The sequence below is a fragment of the Dermochelys coriacea genome, chromosome 2, assembly GCF_009764565.3.
Source record: "Dermochelys coriacea isolate rDerCor1 chromosome 2, rDerCor1.pri.v4, whole genome shotgun sequence".
In the NCBI taxonomy this organism is placed as follows: domain Eukaryota; kingdom Metazoa; phylum Chordata; order Testudines; family Dermochelyidae; genus Dermochelys; species Dermochelys coriacea.
In genome coordinates this window covers 391379-411774 of record NC_050069.1, presented here as the reverse complement: position 1 = coordinate 411774, position 20396 = coordinate 391379, and the positions used below count along the sequence as shown (strand labels likewise).

Sequence of the window (20396 nt, the reverse complement as noted above, 5' to 3'; positions counted from 1 at the left end):
CTTCTGCTTGTTAAGAATTGATAAGCTTGCAGCTGCATAAGGAATGTGGGGATCTAAAAGAATACCTTTTGGGTAAAGCAGCGTTATGTTCCCCCCTTCCTCTTCTAGATACACAAACGAGCTTGGGGTCATGGCACCTTCCTCTCTCCTCTGCAAACTGCTGATTAAGGAAATTTGTAGCTGCAATTATTGTGAAGAAATGTTATCTGTAGAATATGCTAATGCTGTAAACAGTAATCAGGTGTGGGAATAATTATATTTAGTATATAGCTATTCATATTCATTGTATGGGCATTTATATTACTCAGTAAGGGTTTTGGGGGTGTTGTAGTAAATGTAGATATTTACATATTAACTTAGATAAAAAGAGTGTGCTGTAACTAATTCAGTGCTTACTTAACAATTGGGTCGAGGGGAACAAGTACCGCAATCAAGAAGCCTGTTTACTCAGTCTGCCTCTGGGTCCTCCTGCTATCACTAACATTTAGAAGGTAACATGTTCTATCATCTACATCTGACCAGAAAATAGTGTCCTGTCAAGGTTCCGTCCCCACTCTGAACTCTAGGGTACAGATGTGGGGACCTGCATGAAAACCTCCTAAACTTACTTTTACCAGCTTAGGTTAAAACTTCCCCAAGGTACAAACTATTTTACCTTTTCCCCTGGGACTTTCGCTGCCACCACCAAACGCCTAACAGGGATATAACTGGGAAAGAGCCCATCTGGAAACGTCTTTCCCCCCAAAATCCTCCCAAATCTTACACCCCCTTTCCTGGGGAAGGTTTGATAAAACTCCTCACCAATTTGCATAGGTGAACACAGACCCAAACCCTTTGATCTTAAGAACAATGAAAAAAAACATTCAGATTCTTAAAAAGAATTTTAATAGAAAAAAAGTAAAAAAAATCACCTCTGTAAAATCAGGATGGTAAATACCTTATAGGGTAATCAGATTCAAAACATAGAGAATCCCTCTAGGCAAAACCTTAAGTTACAAAAAGACACAAAAATAGGAATCTACATTCCATTCAGCACAGCTTCTTTTCTCAGCCATTTAAAGGAATCAGAACCTAATGCATATTTAGCTAGATTACTTACTAAGTTCTAAGACTCCATTCCTGTTTTGTCCCCGGCAAAAGCATCACACAGAGCGAGAGAGGTTTTGTTTCTCCCTCCCCCCAGCTTTTGAAAGTATCTTGTCTCCTCGTTGGTCATTTTGGTCAGGTGCCAGCGAGGTTATCCTAGCTTCTTAACCCTTTACAGGTGAAAGGGTTTTTCCTCTGGCAGGAGGGATTTTAAAGGTGTTTACTCTTCCCTTTATATTTATGACACGCCTCCCAAATCACAGATAGGGTGAAACACTGGCTGGGATTTCTTCCTGGAGCTCTAGGAAAAAACAGAGTTAATAAGACACATGCACCTCTAAATATACTACCAAGTACATAAGAAGACTAACAATATTTTCCACATCTCAAGGACGATTTTAACCAGTTGATTCAGGGAAACTTTCACGGGAGAGTGCATCAGCCACTTTGTTAGAAGCTCCTGAGGTGTGTTGGATGTCGAAATCAAAATCTTGGAGAGCTAAACTCCACCGAATAAGTTTTTTGTTATTTCCTGTGGCAGTATGAAGCCACCGCAGTGCAGCATGGTCAGTTTGCAAGTGGAAACGCCATCCCCAAACATATGGGCGTAGCTTTTCCAGAGCGTAGACAATGGCGTAACATTCTTTTTCACTGACTGACCAGTTGCTTTCCCTCTCAGACAGCTTCTTGCTGAGAAACACTACAGGGTGGAATTCTTGATCCGGTCCTTCCTGCATTAAAACTGCTCCCACACCACACTCAGACGCATCGGTGGTTACTAGAAACGGTTTGTCAAAGACTGGGGCCCTTAGCTCAGGGTCAGACATAAGTGTCGTTTTAAGCTGGTTAAAGGCCTTCTGACACTCTTCGGTCCACTGAACGGCATTTGGCTGTTTCTTTTTGGTTAGGTCTGTCAGTGGGGTGGCGATTTGGCTGTATTGTGGTACAAATCGTCTGTAATAACTGGCCAAGCCTAAAAAGGATTGAACCTGTTTCTTTGACTTTGGGACAGGCCACTTTTGGATAGCATCCACTTTGGCCTGTAAGGGGTTGATAGTTCCTTGATCCACCTGGTGTCCAAGGTAAGTCACTCTGTTTAGGCCTGTTTGACACTTCTTAGCCTTAACAGTTAGTCCTGCCTCCCTTATGCGCTCAAAGACTTTTTGTAGATGTTCCAGGTGTTCTGCCCAGGAATCCGAAAATATGGCCACATCGTCAAGGTAAGCGACTGCATATTCTCCTAATCCCGCTAGGAGACCATCTACAAGTCTTTGGAATGTGGCGGGTGCATTCCGCAGCCCGAAAGGGAGTACACTACATTCATACAACCCAACATGGGTGGTGAAGGCTGACCTTTCCTTGGCGGATTCATCTAGCGGTACCTGCCAGTACCCCTTGGTTAAATCCAAGGTAGAGACGAACTGGGCTCATCCCAGTTTCTCTAATAGTTCATCTATGCGTGGCATTGGATAGTTGTCGGGGCGAGTTACAGCATTTAGCTTACGGTAGTCCACACAAAAACATATCTCCCCATCTGGTTTGGGAACTAGAACCACTGGAGATGCCCATGCACTGCCAGAGGGGCGGATTACACCCATCTGCAACATATCCTGGATTTCCCGTTCTATAGCAGTTTTAGCTTGAGGAGACACCCGGTAAGGTTGGACTTTAATTGGGTGAGCATTACCTGTGTCAATGGAGTGGTATGCCCGTTCATTCAGTCCTGGGGTGGCTGAGAACATCGGGGCGTAGCTAGTGCACAGCTCCTGGATCTGCTGTCGCTGCATACGCCCAAGGGTCATGGAGAGGTTCACCTCTTCCACGCCACAGCACTTTTCCCTTCGTAGTAGACACCTTCAGGCCACTCAGCGTCATCTCCTCCCTGGGCTGTAAACTGACAAACTTTTAATTCTCTGAAATAAAAGGGCTTTAGAGAATTAATATGGTATATCTTAGGCTTTTGGTTGGAGGTGGGGAATGCTATGAGGTAATTAACAGCTCCCAGGCGCTCCTGGACTGTGAATGGCCCTTCCCACGACGCTTCCATTTTATGGGCCTGGAGCGCCTTTAAGACCATGACTTGGTCACCTACTTTGAAGGAACGCTCTCTGGCATGTTTACCATACCAGGCTTTTTGCTCCTTTTGAGCATCCTGTAGGTTTTCTTTAGCAAGGGCTAGAGAGGTTTGGAGGGTGTTTTGTAGGTTGGTTACAAAGTCCAGAATGTTAGTTCCTGGAGAAGGTGTAAATCCCTCCTATTGCTGCTTCACCAACTGTAATGGCCCTTTAACCTCGTGGCCATATACAAGTTCAAATGGTGAAAACCCTAAACTGGGATGTGGTACAGCTCTGTAGGCAAAGAGCAACTGCTGCAACACTAGGTCCCAATCATTGGAGTGCTCATTTACGAATTTACGTATCGTGGCCCCCAAAGTTCCATTAAACTTCTCCACCATGCCATTTGTCTAATGGTGGTAAGGAGTGGCAACCAAGTGATTTACCCCATGAGCTTCCCAAAGGCTTTCCATAGTTCCTGCCAGGAAATAGTTCCTGCATCTGTGAGGATGTCGGAGGGCCAATCTACCCTGGCAAAAACGTCTCCTAGTGCCTAGCACACACTTTTAGCCCTGATGTTGCTTAGAGCTACTGCCTCCAGCCATTGGGTGGCAAATTCCATGAAAGTCAGTATGTACTGCTTTCCTCTCGGTGTCTTTTTTGGAAAAGGACCCAGAATATCCACAGCTACTTGCTGAAATGGAACTTCAATAATGGGGAGTGGAAGGAGAGGGGCTTTGACCTGGTCTTGGGGTTTTCCCACTCTTTGGCATACCTCACAAGACCGGACATAAGTAGAAACATCCTTGCCAATTCTCTCCTCGTGGAATGACCTCCCCAACCAGTCTTTGGTCCTGTTCAGCCCAGCATGGCCACTAGGATGATTGTGGGCTAAGCTCAAGAGCTTGGCCCGGTACTTAGTTGGAACTACCAACTGTCTCTGAGGATACCAGTCCTCCTGGTGTCCACCAGAAAGAGTTTCCTTGTATAAAAGTCCTCTTTCTACAACAAACCTAGATCGATTAGAAGAGCTGAGAGGTGGTGGGTTGCTCCATGCCGCCGTCCAAGCTCTCTGGAGGCTTTCATCTGCTTCCTGTTCAGTCTGGAACTGTTCCCTTGATGCTGGAGACATCAGTTCCTCATTGGATTGTGGACCTATACTTGGTCCCTCTGGAAGCGATGTTGGGGATGGGGCTGTTTCCGTTGACTGTGAACCGCTCTCTGCTGGAGCACTATGTTGGGGTTCAGGCTCTGGCTGAGCCTCTTGTGTATGGTTATCGGCTGCTGCCGGTTCAGGTTCGATGGGGCCTTCTGGTGTTGGGGTTGCAAGTACTGGGTTCAGTGCTGGCAATGGGTCTGGTGCTAGTTGTTCCGACGGTTCCAGTTCTGGGACTGACTCTGTCTGGGTCTCTGGGACTGGATCCACTACTGCTGTTGCAGACATTGCCTTCTGACCGGGTCATGGTAGAAGTTTCCAGAACAGAGCTAGGCGTGATGGCTGGTTTAGCCTGGCTGCGGATGACTATTCCCACCCTCTTGGCTGGCTTCACACGATTGGCCAAGTCTTTCCCCAACAGCATGGGGATGGGATAATCATCATAGACTGCAAAAGTCCACGTTCCTGACCAGCCCTTGTACTGGACTGGCAACCTGGCTGTAGGCAAATTAAAAGAGTTGGACTTGAAGGACCGAATTGTCACTTGGATCTCTGGGTTGATTAAATTGGGGTCCACTAAGGAAGCATGGATAGCCGACACTTGTGCTCTGGTGTCCCTCCACGCTGTGACCTTCTTCCCACCCACACTCACAGTTTCCCTCCACTTCAAGGGTATCTGGGAGGTATCTGAGCCTGAGGACCTCTGGTGTGATTCTGGTGCAATGAACTGTAATCTGTTGGGTTTCTTGGGGCAGTTGGCCTTTACGTGCCCCAGCTTGTTACATTTAAAACATCGTCCAGCTGACGGTCACTGGGGCAAGGTGGGTTGCTGGAGAACGGTGTGGCGGGACGATAAGGTGTCTGGAGGGTTCCTTGGGGGGTAGTTGGGGCCTTGGGCTGCCCCCGGTAGTAGGGGGTGGTCTGACGTTGTCCCTTCTGGTATCCACTCCAAGTATGACCAGTTTTTTTCTTTTCTGCCACCTCCACCCATTTGGCTCCAATCTCCCTCGCCTCGATTACAGTTTTGGGCTTCCCATCATGGATGTATCTTTCTATTTCCTCAGGAACACCCTCTAAGAACTGCTTCATTTGCATTAGGAAGGGCAAATCTTCTGGAGATTTAACACTTGCTCCTGATATGCAGGCATCCCAATGTTTCACAATGTGGTAGGCATGTCGGGGAAATGACACGTCTGGTTTCCACCTTAGGGCCCTGAACTGCCGACGGGAATGCTTGGGCGTTAGCCCCATTCTGACTGTTGCCTTGGTTTTAAACAGTTCATACTGGTTCATAAAAAGAAAAGGAGTACTTGTGGCACCTTAGAGACTAACAAATTTATTTGAGCATAAGCTTTCGTGAGCTACAGCTCACTTCATCGGATGCATCCAATGAAGTGAGCTGTAGCTCACGAAAGCTTATGCTCAAATAAATTTGTTAGTCTCTAAGGTGCCACAAGTACTCCTTTTCTTTTTGCGAATACAGACTAACATGGCTGCTACTCTGAAACCTGTCATACTGGTTCATGTGTTCCTTAGGCATTTCAGCCGCCACCTCAGCTAAGGGTTCACTGAGCTGCGGCCTAAGCTCTACCATGTATTGGTCTGTAGAGATACTGTACCCAAGACAGGTCCTTTTGAAGTTTTCTAAAAAGGCCTCAGTATCATCTCCTGCCTTGTAGGTGGGGAACTTTCTGGGATGGGAAGTGGTACCTGGAGAAGGATTGCTAGGGTTTGTTGGTATAGTCTGCTGAGCCTTTGCCTTCTCCATCTCCAGTGCATGCTTCCTCTTTTTTTTCCTTCTCCTCCATTTCTTTGGCCCTTGCCTCCATTTCCCTCCTGTAGGCAGCCTCCATTTCTTTTTCCCTGGCCACGTGTGCATCCATCTCCATCCGTATGAGTTCTATCTGTCTTTCATGTTCCTTTTGTTTTTCCTCAGCCTCAAATCTGGCTAATTCCAGCTTTTGTTGAACAGTGGAGTCTGTCATCCTAACCTCTCTGTTTTTAACCAACTTTATACCCGAAAGTTAGAAAGAAAACAAAACAAAACAAAAACCTGGCTTGTAAAATTTTGCTGTGCTGTCCGGACACCTATGTTCTCTTGTAGTGATTGTCAGCCTACAGAGAAATCCTTAAAAAAAACCCCTAACACCTTTGTCTCCAGGCAAACAGGCAGAAAACCCCTCTAGTTGCTCTTAGGGGGAAAAAAAAAAACACCTTCTTCAGGTCTGTGAAGACTTGTGAATTTCCCTGCAGGAGGTTAACTACCCTGCCTTTAGGCAGAGAAAACTCCAGCTCACAAAAGACAATTCCCTTTTGTCTCTGCTCTGGCCCCAATGCAGAGAAAAAGAAAACTCTAACTACTTTCAGTTGGAAACTGCTTTCCAGCAGCCCAAAGGAAAAAAAATTCCCTTTTAAAATTTGTGCTTCTGGTTCAAGAATCTCAAATTGATTTCAAAATTATTTCAAGTAAATCCCACCGCTCTGCCACCATGTCAAGGTTCCTTCCCCACTCTGAACTCTAGGGTACAGATGTGGGGACCTGCATGAAAACCTCCTAAGCTTACTTTTACCAGCTTAGGTTAAAACTTCCCCAAGGTACAAACTATTTTACCTTTTCCCCTGGGACTTTCGCTGCCACCACCAAACGCCTAACAGGGATATAACTGGGAAAGAGCCCGTCTGGAAACGTCTTTCCCCCCCAAATCCTCCCAAATCTTACACCCCCTTTCCTGTGTTCACCAATTTGCATAGGTGAACACAGACCCAAATCCTTGGATCTTAAGAACAATGAAAAAAAACATTCAGATTCTTAAAAAGAATTTTAATAGAAAAAAAGTAAAAAAAATCACCTCTGTAAAATCAGGATGGTAAATACCTTATAGGGTAATCAGATTCAAAACACAGAAAATCCCTCTAGGCAAAACCTTAAGTTACAAAAAGACACAAAAACAGGAATCTACATTCCATTCAGCACAGCTTCTTTTCTCAGCCATTGAAAGGAATCAGAACCTAACGCATATCTAGCTAGATTACTTACTAAGTTCTAAGACTCCATTCCCGTTTTGTCCCTGGCAAAAGCATCACACAGACCGAGAGAAAGAGGCTTTATTTCTCCCTCCCCCCAGCTTTTGAAAGTATCTTGCCTCCTCATTGGTCATTTTGGTCAGGTGCCAGCGAGGTTATCCTAGCTTCTTAACCCTTTACAGGTGAAAGGGTTTTTCCTCTGGCCAGGAAGGATTTTAAAGGTGTTTACCCTTCCCTTTATATTTATGACATGTCCCATCCTAGAAGATGATGATCTATGCTCAGTTGTACAAACTTCAGTCATTTTGCAGCTGGCCTACAGCAATGTGATCCACCTGAAAATGAAGATGTAAGTCCTCAGGAAACTTTGACTAGTACAGAATGAAGCTGCCTAGCACAGCAACACAGGCTATCATGAGCACATCAGACCTGTCTTCCGCTTAGTACGCGGGCTTCCCATAGAACAATAAATGAAGTTTAAGGTCTCAGTACTTACCTTCAATGGTTTGACCCAAGGATACCTAGAAGAATACCTAAAGATCCAGGTTTAGGACAGCAGTCATAAGAACAGACATACTAGATCACACCAAATATCCATCTAGCCCAGTATCCTGTCTTCCGACACTGGCCAGTGCCAGGTGCTTCAGAGGGACTTACAGAATGGGAGACTCTATCCTGGGAATCAGTGACTCTAAAAAGGATTTCGGGGCGAGGATGAACTTCCAGTGTAAAGCTGTGGCCAAAAGGACTACTGCAATCCTTGGATTCCCAGGGAAATCTTGAGTAGGAGTAGGGAGTCTATATTACCATTGTATTTGGGACTGGTTCAATCACAACTGGAATATTGTGTCTAGTTCCGGTATCCATAATTGTTGCAATAAGTTGATAAATTGAAGAGGGTTCAAAGAAGAGCCCGGAGATTGATAAAAGGTTTAGAAAACATATTGTATAGTGATATGTACCAGGAGCTCAATTTATTTATTTCTCAAAAGAGAAGGTTAAGGAGCGACATGATCACAATCAGTAAGTACCTACATGGGGAACAAAAATTTGATAATGGGCTCATCTGTCTAATAGACAAAGGTATAGCAAGATTCCATGACTAGAAGTTGAACGTAGACAAATTAAGACTAGAAATAAGGCATACTTTTTTTTATTAAAAAACAGTGAAGGTAATTAACCATTGGAACATCTTACCAAGGGTTATGGTAGATTCTCCATTGATCACAATTTTTAAATCAACATTGACTATTTTTCTATAAAGATATACTCTTAGATTCATAGATACTAAGGTCAGAAGGGACCACGCTGATCATCTAGTCCGACCTCCTGCACAGCGCAGGCCACAGAATGTCACCCACCCACTCCTATGAAAAACCTCACCCATGTCTGAGCTATTGAAGTCCTCAAATCATGGTTCAAAACTTCGAGGGAGCAGAGAAGCCTCCCTCCAGTCAACCATGCCCCATGCTACAAAGGAAGGCAAAAAAACCTCCAGGGCCTCTCCAATCTGCCCTGGAGGAAAACTCCCTCCCGACCCCAAACATGGCAATCAGCCAAACCCTGAGCACATGGGCAAGATTCACCAGCCAGATACCCAGGAAAGAGTTTTCTATAGTAAATCAGATCCCATCCATCTAATATCCCATCTCAGGGGATTTGGCCTATTTACCCTGAATATTTAAAGATCAATTACTTACCAAAATCCCATTATCCCATCATATCATCTCCTCCATAAACTTATCGAGTAGAATCTTAAAACCAGATAGATCTTTTGCCCCCACTGCTTCCCTTGGAAGGTTATTCCAAAACTTCACTCCTCTGATGGTTAAAAACCTTCGTCTGATTTCAAGTCTAAACTTCCTGGTGGCCAGTTTATACCCATTTGTTCTTGTGTCCACATTGGTGCTGAGCTTAAATAATTCCTCTTGTTCAAACAGGAAGTATTTCAATGAAGTCCTATGGCCTGTGTTATATAGGAGGTCAGACAAGATGATCACGATGGTCCTTTCTGGCCTTAAAAATCTATGACACAGTTTTAAATTACAGCTTTTCTTTCTTATTACCCAGACTCCTAGCATTTGTATAAAAGCAACTGAATTTTTACCCCCTTCACATTCTTTCCCACCTCATCTCAATATATTCACAGTACCTTGAGCTTGATATCTTTAAGCATTTGTAGCACAACTGCCTTCTTAGCATCTTCTCCTGGAATTGCTAGTTTAAGATACTCCTACCTGCTCCAACTGGTCTTCAACCGAGATTAGCCCACCTACTTCTGTGTTGCTGGAGGTCCTATTTGTTCAGGTCTTTCTCCCACTGGAATGTGACCCAATGTTCCACAAAATCAAAACCTTGAGTTTCATATCACCCACATAGATAATGGTACACCTCCACTAATTTCTGCCTTCTGCCATCCCTCATTTATGGGAATGGAAGGATCTCTGAGAGATGACTTGGAATTTTTCTTCTTCACAACACTTCCAAGAGAGATGAGTCTTTGGTCCAGCAGTTATAGCATTAGCTTAGGATTTAGGAAATGCGTGTTCAAATCCCTGGTCCACCAACGATATCCTGTGTGACCTTGGGCATATCACTTAACCACTCAGCTCCCCATCTGTGAAATGGGGATAAAAGCATTTCTTTACCTCCCAGGGGTGTTTGAAGGATAAATACATTAATGACTGTGAGGTGCTCAGATACAACAGTAATGGGGGCCATAAAAGTACCTAAGGCTAACATCCCTGAAGTTTTCAATAATCTTTGTACTTCCATGTGATGCTGTCCATCATGCTTTCTAATGTGTATCATCACCAGGAGATTTGCCAACCAACTTCAGATCCCCATCCAATCTTATAGTTATAGTTCATGTCTTTGTTCCAGGAAAGCTACACATCATCCTGCTGAATTCTCTGTCCATTCTTCTTAATATGGAATCACTTGATAGTTGCTTGTCATTTTAGAACAGTTAAAAGCTTCTTGGACATCCTTGCCAGTAAGAAACAAGCAGCTACCCCCGGTAACTTTGTTCCATTCCTCCAAATGTATGTTCAGACACATTTTCTGTAGTTGCCTCACTGAATACTGCAATTCAATACTTCTAGAAGAATTGAATGCCTTCTGTTTCTCTTTCCTCTGTTGTTCACAAATTGCCAGTCATCTTCTTTAGTTTCTACACTCTTATGTTCCTTCTTCACCAATCCTTCCCCAGTAGAATTGGCGGCAACAATTCCCAAATCTTGTTGTTCAATAAGTCTTTGCCATCTCAGTTGGTACGCAGCACTGATACTGGTGATTCCAGATCATATATCTTCTTTGCCAGCATGGCCACCAACTTAAAATTCCTATACAAGAAATCTCTGCTGTTTTCCAGCATGTAGGAAAACAAAGCACATCCACCACAGGTCATTATGTCTGTTCCATTGTTGACCATATCTGCTGCATGGGGTAGCACCATACCTAAACAGAAAGAAACCGCACTCCCTACCTGTAACTCCCAAACTAATGATGATGCAGAAGGCTGAAAGACAACAGCAACAGAGAGAACCAAGATTCTCCCACCACAATTCTACCTGGTCTTCTAGATGCTGTTCCTGATTTCTTCACCAGTGAAGCTGGTTTGGAATCTTTCTGAGCTGCACCTTTTCCAGCTGTTTTCCTGTCACTCATTTCCCTGAAACAGAATAGAGGCCAGCAGGTTTCTTATTAACTTTAAAGCACTAATGAGCTCAGCTTTGCATGAGCCAAGAGACAGCAACTCCTTTGGTCCTGCAAACACGAATGCATGTGAGTAGCCACAGTAAATTCAATGGGATTACCTGAGTCTGTCTGCAGTATCAGGCCCACTTATGGCATGGATGGGGGGGAGAGGGGAAGGAGAAGTTAATGCTGGTGCTAAGAAACCTCAGCATCTTTGTGGGATATCTTGGTCCCTTCCCCTAATGCTTGTCAAAAACATTTTCAAAGTGGTTTAGAACCTAAGGGAATTTTCATCTGAACAAATGCCAGATGTGTAGTGAAGAATAAGAGTACATATCCGTAATGTAGAGGTTTAAAAAATTACAAGAATGCTATACTTCTAAAAAAAAAACCCAGAAAATTCAGAATTAAGGCTCAACATAAACATCTGACAATACAGAAATGTAATTAATGCACCCAAACTATCTTAACTTTACCCAGCTTTTTATGACAGTCGTACCCATAGCTCCCAGGCAAGATCCCAGAATGATGTCCTTAGAAAAACTGCAAAAAAATCAGATACAACCTTATCCATCCACCTTAAACAACTTCTGACATCATTGACACCTCCACTAGACGTCCTTACAAGTAAAGTAGTGGTGTCCACGGACTTTCCTCCAGTCCTCAGGACACAAATACCGACGTGTCCCCGCACTGACTCCCTACCGGCCTCTCGTGCCCCCGCCTTTGCCTCCGCTCCCGCTCCCCACCTCTGAACTACGTGGGCAGTGCCGCGGGCCCCGACCTGCTCTTCCAGGGTCGCCGTGGGAAAGTTGCACCCGCCAGAACGAGCGCTCCGCCTGCGCCGCTCCAGCTCCTGGGGCCTTCGCCTGTCACGGCAGCCGCCCCACCCGTCACCAGGCAACGGCGACGCCGGAAGCGCACCCGTTCCCAACCGGAACTGAAAGGGCGGGTCTGACCCCTAGACGTCACGCTCCAGTGGGTGAAGTGACCGCCCCAGATCAGAGCCCCGCCCACTTCCTGCAGTGTAACGCTACCTCCTGGCCCGGCTTCCCCGGCTCCACCAATCCCCGCTCTGGTACCACCATCCTTCCCCTCCCCTCCCCTCGGCCCGGCTCCACCAATCCCTGCTCCGGTACCACCAACCCGGCTTCCCCAGCTTCACCAATCCCCGCTCCGGTACCACCATCCTTCCCCTCCCCTCCCCTCGGCCCGGCTCCACCAATCCCCGCTCCGGTACCACCATCCTTCCCCTCCCCTCCCCTCCCCTCCCCTCGGCCCGGCTCCACCAATCCCCGCTCCGGTACCACCATCCTTCCCCTCCCCTCCCCTCCCCTCGGCCCGGCTCCACCAATCCCCGCTCCGGTACCACCGACCTGGCTTCCCCAGCTCCACCAATCCCCGCTCCGGTACCACCATCCTTCCCCTCCCCTCCCCTCGGCCCGGCTCCACCAATCCCCGCTCCGGTACCACCACCCCTCTCCCTGGCCAGGCTTCCCCAGCTCCACCAATGGGCGCTCTGGTACCACCTACCCCGCTTCCTCCCCCACCCTCAGGTGCCAACACCAGTGCAGGTGCCAACTACCCATCCCCCCATGCCCATGCCGAGATCTAGTCCCCATTCCCTTCCCCCCTCATCTGCAACACCCATGCAAGTATCGACTTCCCCTATCCCTGTCATCATCCGTGCAAGTAGAACCATCCCGCTCACCCTCCATCCAGGTACCAACCCACCATCCCTCATCCAGGTACCACTCCTCCACCCCAATTATCCCCAACATCCCCCATCCAGGTACCAAGCCCCCAGCCCCATCGCCCATCTGTGTATAACCATCTCCCGCATCACCTCTCTGGTACTAACCCCCACACCATTCATCACCCATCTGGTACCAGCTCCCCACACACACATCACCTCTCCAAATACTAAACCCAACCCCCATCCCACATCAACATGATTTTAAAGAAAAAAAGGTCATGGCAAACAAACCTGATTTCATTCTTTGATGACATTACAAGTTTGGTTGCTAATGGTAACTATGTAGATATAATATATGCAATGTTGTAGCGGATTTTAGGGTTGCCAAGCATCTGGTTTTTCAATGGAACACCCAGTCGAAAAGAGACCCTGGCAGTGCTGACCAGGGCATTAAAAGTCCAGTCAGTGGCGCGGCGAGGCGAAGGCAAGTTCCCTGCCTGCCCTGGCTCCAGACGGCTCCCAGAAGCAGCCAGCATGTCTCTGTGGCCCCTAGCCACAGAGGCTGCCAGGGAGGCTCTGCGCATTGCCCCCGCCCTGAGCGCTGGCTCCACAGCTCCTTGGAGGAAGCTTCCTGCCTGGGACCACAGCCAATGGGAACTGCGGGGGCAGTGCCTGCAGGCAAGAGAAACATGCGGAGCATCACTGGCCAGCATTGCACCTAGGAGCCAGGGACATGTCGCTGCTTCCGGGAACCACCTCAAAGAAGCTCCATCTCGAGCCTGTACCGAACTCCCCCCATCCCTGAAACCCCCGCAGCCCAACTCCCTTCTAGAGCCTGCACTCCCTCCCACACGCCAACTGCCTGCCCCATCCTGATCCCTATCCTGCATCCAAACTCCCTTCCAAAGCCCGCACCCCCTCCCGCACTCCGAACCCCTTGGCCCCAGCCTGGAACATCAAACCCCTCATCCCTGGCCCACCCCAGAACCCTCACCCCACCACATACCCTGTGACACAGCAGGGAGGGAGAAGTGTTGACCTGGGAATGTGGCAGAGGAGTTTCATTGGGGATGGGATACCTGAGAGCCTGTAACCTGAGCCAGGAGGGGGAGGGGGAGGTAACACCTCTGCCCAGGAAACTGGACAAAGGCTGCAGGAGAGAGCCTGCGGGGGGGGGGGGGGTTTGGTTTCAGTTTTATGCTGGGTGGTGGAATGCAGGGAACCCCAGGGCTGGGGTCTAAGCTCCCTGCCCCCCCAGAAGGACTTGAATGAGGGGTCCTGGTTGTACCCACAAGCTCTGTTTTAGACTGTGTTCCTATTGTCCAATAAACCTTCCCTTTTACTGACTGGCTGAGAGTCACAGTGAATCCCAGGAAGAGGGGTGCAGGCCCCAGACTCCCCCACACTCCGTGACAACGGGTGGCAGCGGTGGGATGTACTGCACCCCGTGAACGGCACTTCCTGCAGTAAGTGGCTGAGGAACTGTAAAACGAAGGGGGGATTGACGGGGACCAGGCGTGCTGAAGATTCAGAGAGAGACAGTTTCGGGGGGGGGGTTAACCCCTGCGAGTGTGTGACCAGAGAGAAGGACTTTTGCAGTAACAGGGTCCGCCCGGGGGATTGCAGCGAACGATCCCAGGGGCAGAGGAGTCTGCAGCTCAACCCTGGCAAAGAGGTGGTGACCTCAAGAAGGACTGGCACCCTTGGGGTTCTTCCTGGAAACCGTGGAAAGCTGCACAGGCCTGTGAGTAGCCAGCAGGGAGATGTATGCTAAATGCCTTAAGAGTGACCTGGTGGAGCTGTGCAGGCAGAAGGGGCTGTATGTTGGGAGGTCCACCAAGGAACAGCTAATTGACCAGTTGGAGGAGAAGGATCGCTTGGATGACCCGATCCCTGTCCCTGAGGGAAGCCGCCCGGTGGACGCAGTGTGGGCCCTGGGGCCTGACTGGGCTGGGAGAGATCAGACTGCTGCTGAGGACATCCTGAGACCCTTCCTATCTATGCCTAGGGGAGGGGTTGGGGGAAGCCCAGCAAATACCGAGGGCACCCTAACCCCGGCTGCTAGCAGGGGGTCCTCCCAGCAGAGCTCCCCATCCCTGGAGCGGAGGCGGCTGGAATGGGAGAGGGAGATGAAAATGAGGGAGCTGGAGGATCATAAAAAGTAGCGTCAGCATGAGGAGAGGCAACGTCAGCATGAGTAGGAGGAGAAAGAGAAACAGAGGCAGCATGAGCTGAAGCTGGCCAGGCTGAGGATCAGTGGGGCCCTGGCTGTGGTGAGTGAGGGGAGACCCAAGACAACATGGAGCTTTGATAAGTGCTTCCTGGCCCAGCGTAAGGAGGGGGAGGACATAGATAGTTTCCTGATGGCCTTTGAGAATGCCTGTGAGATGCACCGGGTTGACCTTGCAGACAGGCTTCAGTTTCTCACCCCCTTACTGGACCCCAAAGCCGTGGAGGTGTACAGCCGAATGAAAGGGGCAGAGGCAGGGGACTATGAACTGTTGAAAAGGGCCCTGCTCCATGAGTTTGTGCTGACCCCCAAGATGTACTGGAAAAGGTTCCGGAGTCAGCCTAAAATGCCTGAGGTCACATACCTACAACTGGTCAACCGAATGCAGGGATATGCCCGCAAGTGGACAGCTGGGGCCCAAGCTAAAGAGGACCTGCATGACCTAATTATACTGGAGCAACTGTATGAACAGTGCCCTTCTGACCTGAGGCTATGGTTGGTGGACAAAAAGCTAGAGAACCCACAGCATGCAGGGCAGCTGGCCGACAAGTTTGTGAACAGTCGGTCAGGGGGTAGCAGGGAGGAGTCCCAAAAGAACAGGCCCCCCACAATGCAGAGAGAGAGGCATCATGGGACCTCCCAGCGGGAAAATATGGCGAACCCCCTCTCAGAGCGGCAGCGAACCAGCGGAGCAGCGGGGACAGCAGAGCAGCTCACAGCAGGAGTTTGCCTGGGACTGGTAAGTATCCGAGTGTGTGTGTTTGCTTGCTGAGGAAGTATCCGAGCGTGTGTTTGCTGGGAGGGAACCTGAGTGAGTGTCTGATTGGCTGCTAGCCTGCAGGGGGCGGGCATTAGGGTGTCTGTGTGTTTGCGTCAGGGAAGCCTGGCTGTTTAAAAATAGCCGGAGCCTCGCGAACCAGCTGAGCGGCAGCGGAGCAGCGGGGACAGCAGAGCAGCTCACAGCAGGAGTTTGCCTGGGACTGGTAAGTATCCGAGTGTGTGTGTTTGCTTGCTGAGGAAGTATCCGAGCGTGTGTTTGCTGGGAGGGAGCCTGAGTGAGTGTCTGATTGGCTGCTAGCCTGCAGGGGGCGGGCATTAGGGTGTCTGTGTGTTTGCGTCAGGGAAGCCTGGCTGTTTAAAAATAGCCGGAGCCTCGCGTACCAGCTGAGCGGCAGCTGAGCAGCGGGGACAGCAGAGCAGCTCACAGCAGGAGTTTGCCTGGGAGTTCGCCTGGAGCGAGCCCAGTGAGGCTTACATCTTGCCAACGTCTCTGAGGAAGCTCCGTAGTAGGTAGGTGATATGGAAGGGGGGAATTCAGCTGTTGTGACCTGCACTGGATGTGCCATGTTTGTCTTTCTTCCACAGGACAGAAGCGACTTTGTCTGTACAAAGTGCAAGCTGGTCTCCATATTGGAAGAGAAGATTGAAGGTCTGGAGCAACAGGTAACGACCCTGCGTTGTATACGAGAGACTGAGGATTTTCTGGACCAAACTCAGGATAGCCTTCTAGGGGCACAAAGCTCTAAAGATGTAGAGCAGGTTGCACAGAGGAGCCAAGAGGCCAGTGAAGAAGCTTGGCAACATGTGACCTCCAGAAGAGGTAAGCGGAATGTCCGGGTTCCAGTAACACAGACACAGGTAACTAACCGCTTTCATGTTCTCTCCACAGGTACCAATGCGGAGAGTGGACCAGATGATATGTCTGAGGGGAGAAAGCGGAAGGAGACTCCGCTGGTTGGGAGGCATGAGATGCGATGTCCTGAGGTTGGAGGTTCCACGACCACCACTCCCAAGAGGAGAAGGCGGGTGGTGGTGGTCGGGGACTCTCTCCTCCGGGGGACTGAGTCATCTATCTGCCGCCCTGACCGGGAAAACCGAGAAGTCTGCTGCTTGCCAGGGGCTAAGATTCGTGATGTGACGGAGAGACTGCCGAGACTCATCAAGCCCTCGGATCGCTACCCCTTCCTGCTTCTCCACGTGGGCACCAATGATACTGCCAAGAATGACCTTGAGCGGATCACTGCGGACTATGTGGCTCTGGGAAGAAGGATAAAGGAGTTGGAGGCGCAAGTGGTGTTCTCGTCCATCCTCCCCGTGGAAGGAAAAGGCCTGGGTAGGGACCGTCGAATCGTGGAGGTCAACGAATGGCTACGCAGGTGGTGTCGGAGAGAAGGCTTTGGATTCTTTGACCATGGGATGGTGTTCCATGAAGGAGGAGTGCTGGGCAGAGACGGGCTCCATCTTACGAAGAGAGGGAAGAACATCTTTGCCAGCAGGCTGGCTAACCTAGTGAGGAGGGCTTTAAACTAGGTTCACCGGGGGAAGGAGACCAAAGCCCTGAGGTAAGTGGGAAAGCGGGATACCGGGAGGAAGCACAGGCAGGAAGGTCTGTGAGGGGAGGGCTCCTGCCTCATACTGCGAATGAGGGGCGATCAACAGGTTATCTCAAGTGCTTATATACAAATGCACAAAGCCTTGGAAACAAGCAGGGAGAACTGGAGGTCCTGGTGATGTCAAGGAATTATGACGTGATTGGAATAACAGAGACTTGGTGGGATAACTCACATGACTGGAGTACAGTCATGGATGGTTATAAACTGTTCAGGAAGGACAGGCAGGGCAGAAAAGGTGGGGGAGTAGCACTGTATGTAAGGGAGCAGTATGACTGCTCAGAGCTCCGGTACGAAACTGTGGAAAAACCTGAGTGTCTCTGGATTAAGTTTAGAAGTGTGTGCAACAAGAGTGATGTCATGGTGGGAGTCTGCTATAGACCACCGGACCAGGGGGATGAGGTGGATGAGGCTTTCTTCCGGCAACTCACGGAAGCTACTAGATCGCATGCCCTGATTCTCATGGGTGACTTTAATTTTCCTGATATCTGCTGGGAGAGCAATACAGCGGTGCATAGACAATCCAGGAAGTTTTTGGAAAGCGTAGGGGACAATTTCCTGGTGCAAGTGCTAGGGGAGCCAACTAGGGGGAGCGCTTTTCTTGACCTGCTGCTCACAAACCGGGTAGAATTAGTGGGGGAAGCAAAAGTGGATGGGAATCTGGGAGGCAGTGACCATGAGTTGGTTGAGTTCAGGATCCTGACGCAGGGAAGAAAGGTAAGCAGCAGGATACGGACCCTGGACTTCAGGAAAGCAGACTTTGACTCCCTCAGGGAACAGATGGCCAGGATCCCCTGGGGGACTAACATGAAAGGGAAGGGAGTCCAGGAGAGCTGGCTGTATTTCAAGGAATCCCTGTTGAGGTTACAGGGACAAACCATCCCGATGAGTCGAAAGAATAGTAAATATGGCAGGCGACCAGCTTGGCTTAATGGTGAAATCCTAGCGGATCTTAAACATAAAAAAGAAGCTTACAAGAAGTGGAAGCTTGGACATATGACCAGGGAAGAGTATAAAAATATTGCTCGGGCATGTAGGAAAGATATCAGGAGGGCCAAATCGCACCTGGAGCTGCAGCTAGCAAGAGATGTCAAGAGTAACAAGAAGGGTTTCTTCAGGTATGTTGGCAACAAGAAGAAAGCCAAGGAAAGTGTGGGCCCCTTACTGAATGAGGGAGGCAAGCTAGTGACAGAGGATGTGGAAAAAGCTAATGTACTCAATGCTTTTTTTGCCTCTGTTTTCACTAACAAGGTCAGCTCCCAGACTGCTGTGCTGGGCAACACAAAATGGGGAAGAGATGGCCAGCCCTCTGTAGAGATAGAGGTGGTTAGGGACTATTTAGAAAAGCTGGACGTGCACAAGTCCATGGGGCCGGACGAATTGCATCCGAGAGTGCTGAAGGAATTGGCGGCTGTGATTGCAGAGCCCTTGGCCATTATCTTTGAAAACTCGTGGCGAACGGGGGAAGTCCCGGATGACTGGAAAAAGGCTAATGTAGTGCCCATCTTTAAAAAAGGGAAGAAGGAGGATCCTGGGAACTACAGGCCGGTCAGCCTCACCTCAGTCCCTGGAAAAATCATGGAGCAGGTCCTCAAAGAATCAATCCTGAAGCACTTAGAGGAGAGGAAAGTGATCAGGAACAGTCAGCATGGATTCACCAAGGGAAGGTCATGCCTGACTAATCTAATCGCCTTTTATGATGAGATTACTGGTTCTGTGGATGAAGGGAAAGCAGTGGATGTATTGTTTCTTGACTTTAGCAAAGCTTTTGACACGGTCTCCCACAGCATTCTTGTCAGCAAGTTAAGGAAGTATGGGCTGGATGAATGCACTATAAGGTGGGTAGAAAGCTGGCTAGATTGTCGGGCTCAACGGGTAGTGATCAATGGCTCCATGTCTAGTTGGCAGCCGGTGTCAAGTGGAGTGCCCCAGGGGTCGGTCCTGGGGCCCGTTTTGTTCAATATCTTCATAAATGATCTGGAGGATGGTGTGGATTGCACTCTCAGCAAATTTGCGGATGATACTAAACTGGGAGGAGTGGTAGATACGCTGGAGGGGAGGGATAGGATACAGAAGGACCTAGACAAATTGGAGGATTGGGCCAAAAGAAATCTAATGAGGTTCAATAAGGATAAATGCAGGGTCCTGCACTTAGGATGGAAGAATCCAATGCACCGCTACAGACTAGGGACCGAATGGCTCGGCAGCAGTTCTGCGGAAAAGGACCTAGGGGTGACAGTGGACGAGAAGCTGGATATGAGTCAGCAGTGTGCCCTTGTTGCCAAGTAGGCCAATGGCATTTTGGGATGTATAAGTAGGGGCATAGCGAGCAGATCGAGGGACGTGATCGTTCCCCTCTATTCGACACTGGTGAGGCCTCATCTGGAGTACTGTGTCCAGTTTTGGGCCCCACACTACAGGAAGGATGTGGATAAATTGGAAAGAGTACAACGAAGGGCAACGAAAATGATTAGGGGTCTAGAGCACATGACTTATGAGGAGAGGCTGAGGGAGCTGGGATTGTTTAGTCTGCAGAAGAGAAGAATGAGGGGGGATTTGATAGCTGCTTTCAACTACCTGAAAGGGGGTTTCAAAGAGGATGGCTCTAGACTGTTCTCAATGGTAGCAGATGACAGAACGAGGAGTAATGGTCTCAAGTTGCAATGGGGGAGGTTTAGATTGGATATTAGGAAAAACTTTTTCACTAAGAGGGTGGTGAAACACTGGAATGCGTTACCTAGGGAGGTGGTAGAATCTCCTTCCTTAGAGGTTTTTAAGGTCAGGCTTGACAAAGCCCTAGCTGGGATGATTTAACTGGGACTTGGTCCTGCTTTGAGCAGGGGGTTGGACTAGATGACCTTCTGGGGTCCCTTCCAACCCTGATATTCTATGATTCTATGATTCTATGATTCAAAGGGAACGCCTGGTGTCAGGACCATCTGGCCCACTCAAGGGGACCAACATGACATGAGCTGCTATCACTGTGGCCAGAGAGGCCACATACAGACCCAGTGCCCCAGGCTTAGGGACAGACTGAGCAGACCTAACCTACCCAGGGTTA

The 20396-nt window shown here is 48.9% G+C and overlaps 1 protein-coding gene across 1 annotated transcript in view; it reads right to left on the bottom strand.

The window, feature by feature from the left end:
- IQANK1 (IQ motif and ankyrin repeat containing 1) overlaps nt 1–11960 on the bottom strand; it is a 108113-nt gene extending 96153 nt beyond the window's left edge. Inside the window, 2 exon segments of the mRNA XM_043509848.1 lie at nt 10893–10993; nt 11804–11960. Of these exon segments, the coding sequence (XP_043365783.1) occupies nt 10893–10989 (97 nt within the window). The 5' untranslated portion in view covers nt 10990–10993; nt 11804–11960.
- Between the last annotated feature and the right edge of the window lie 8436 nt (nt 11961–20396).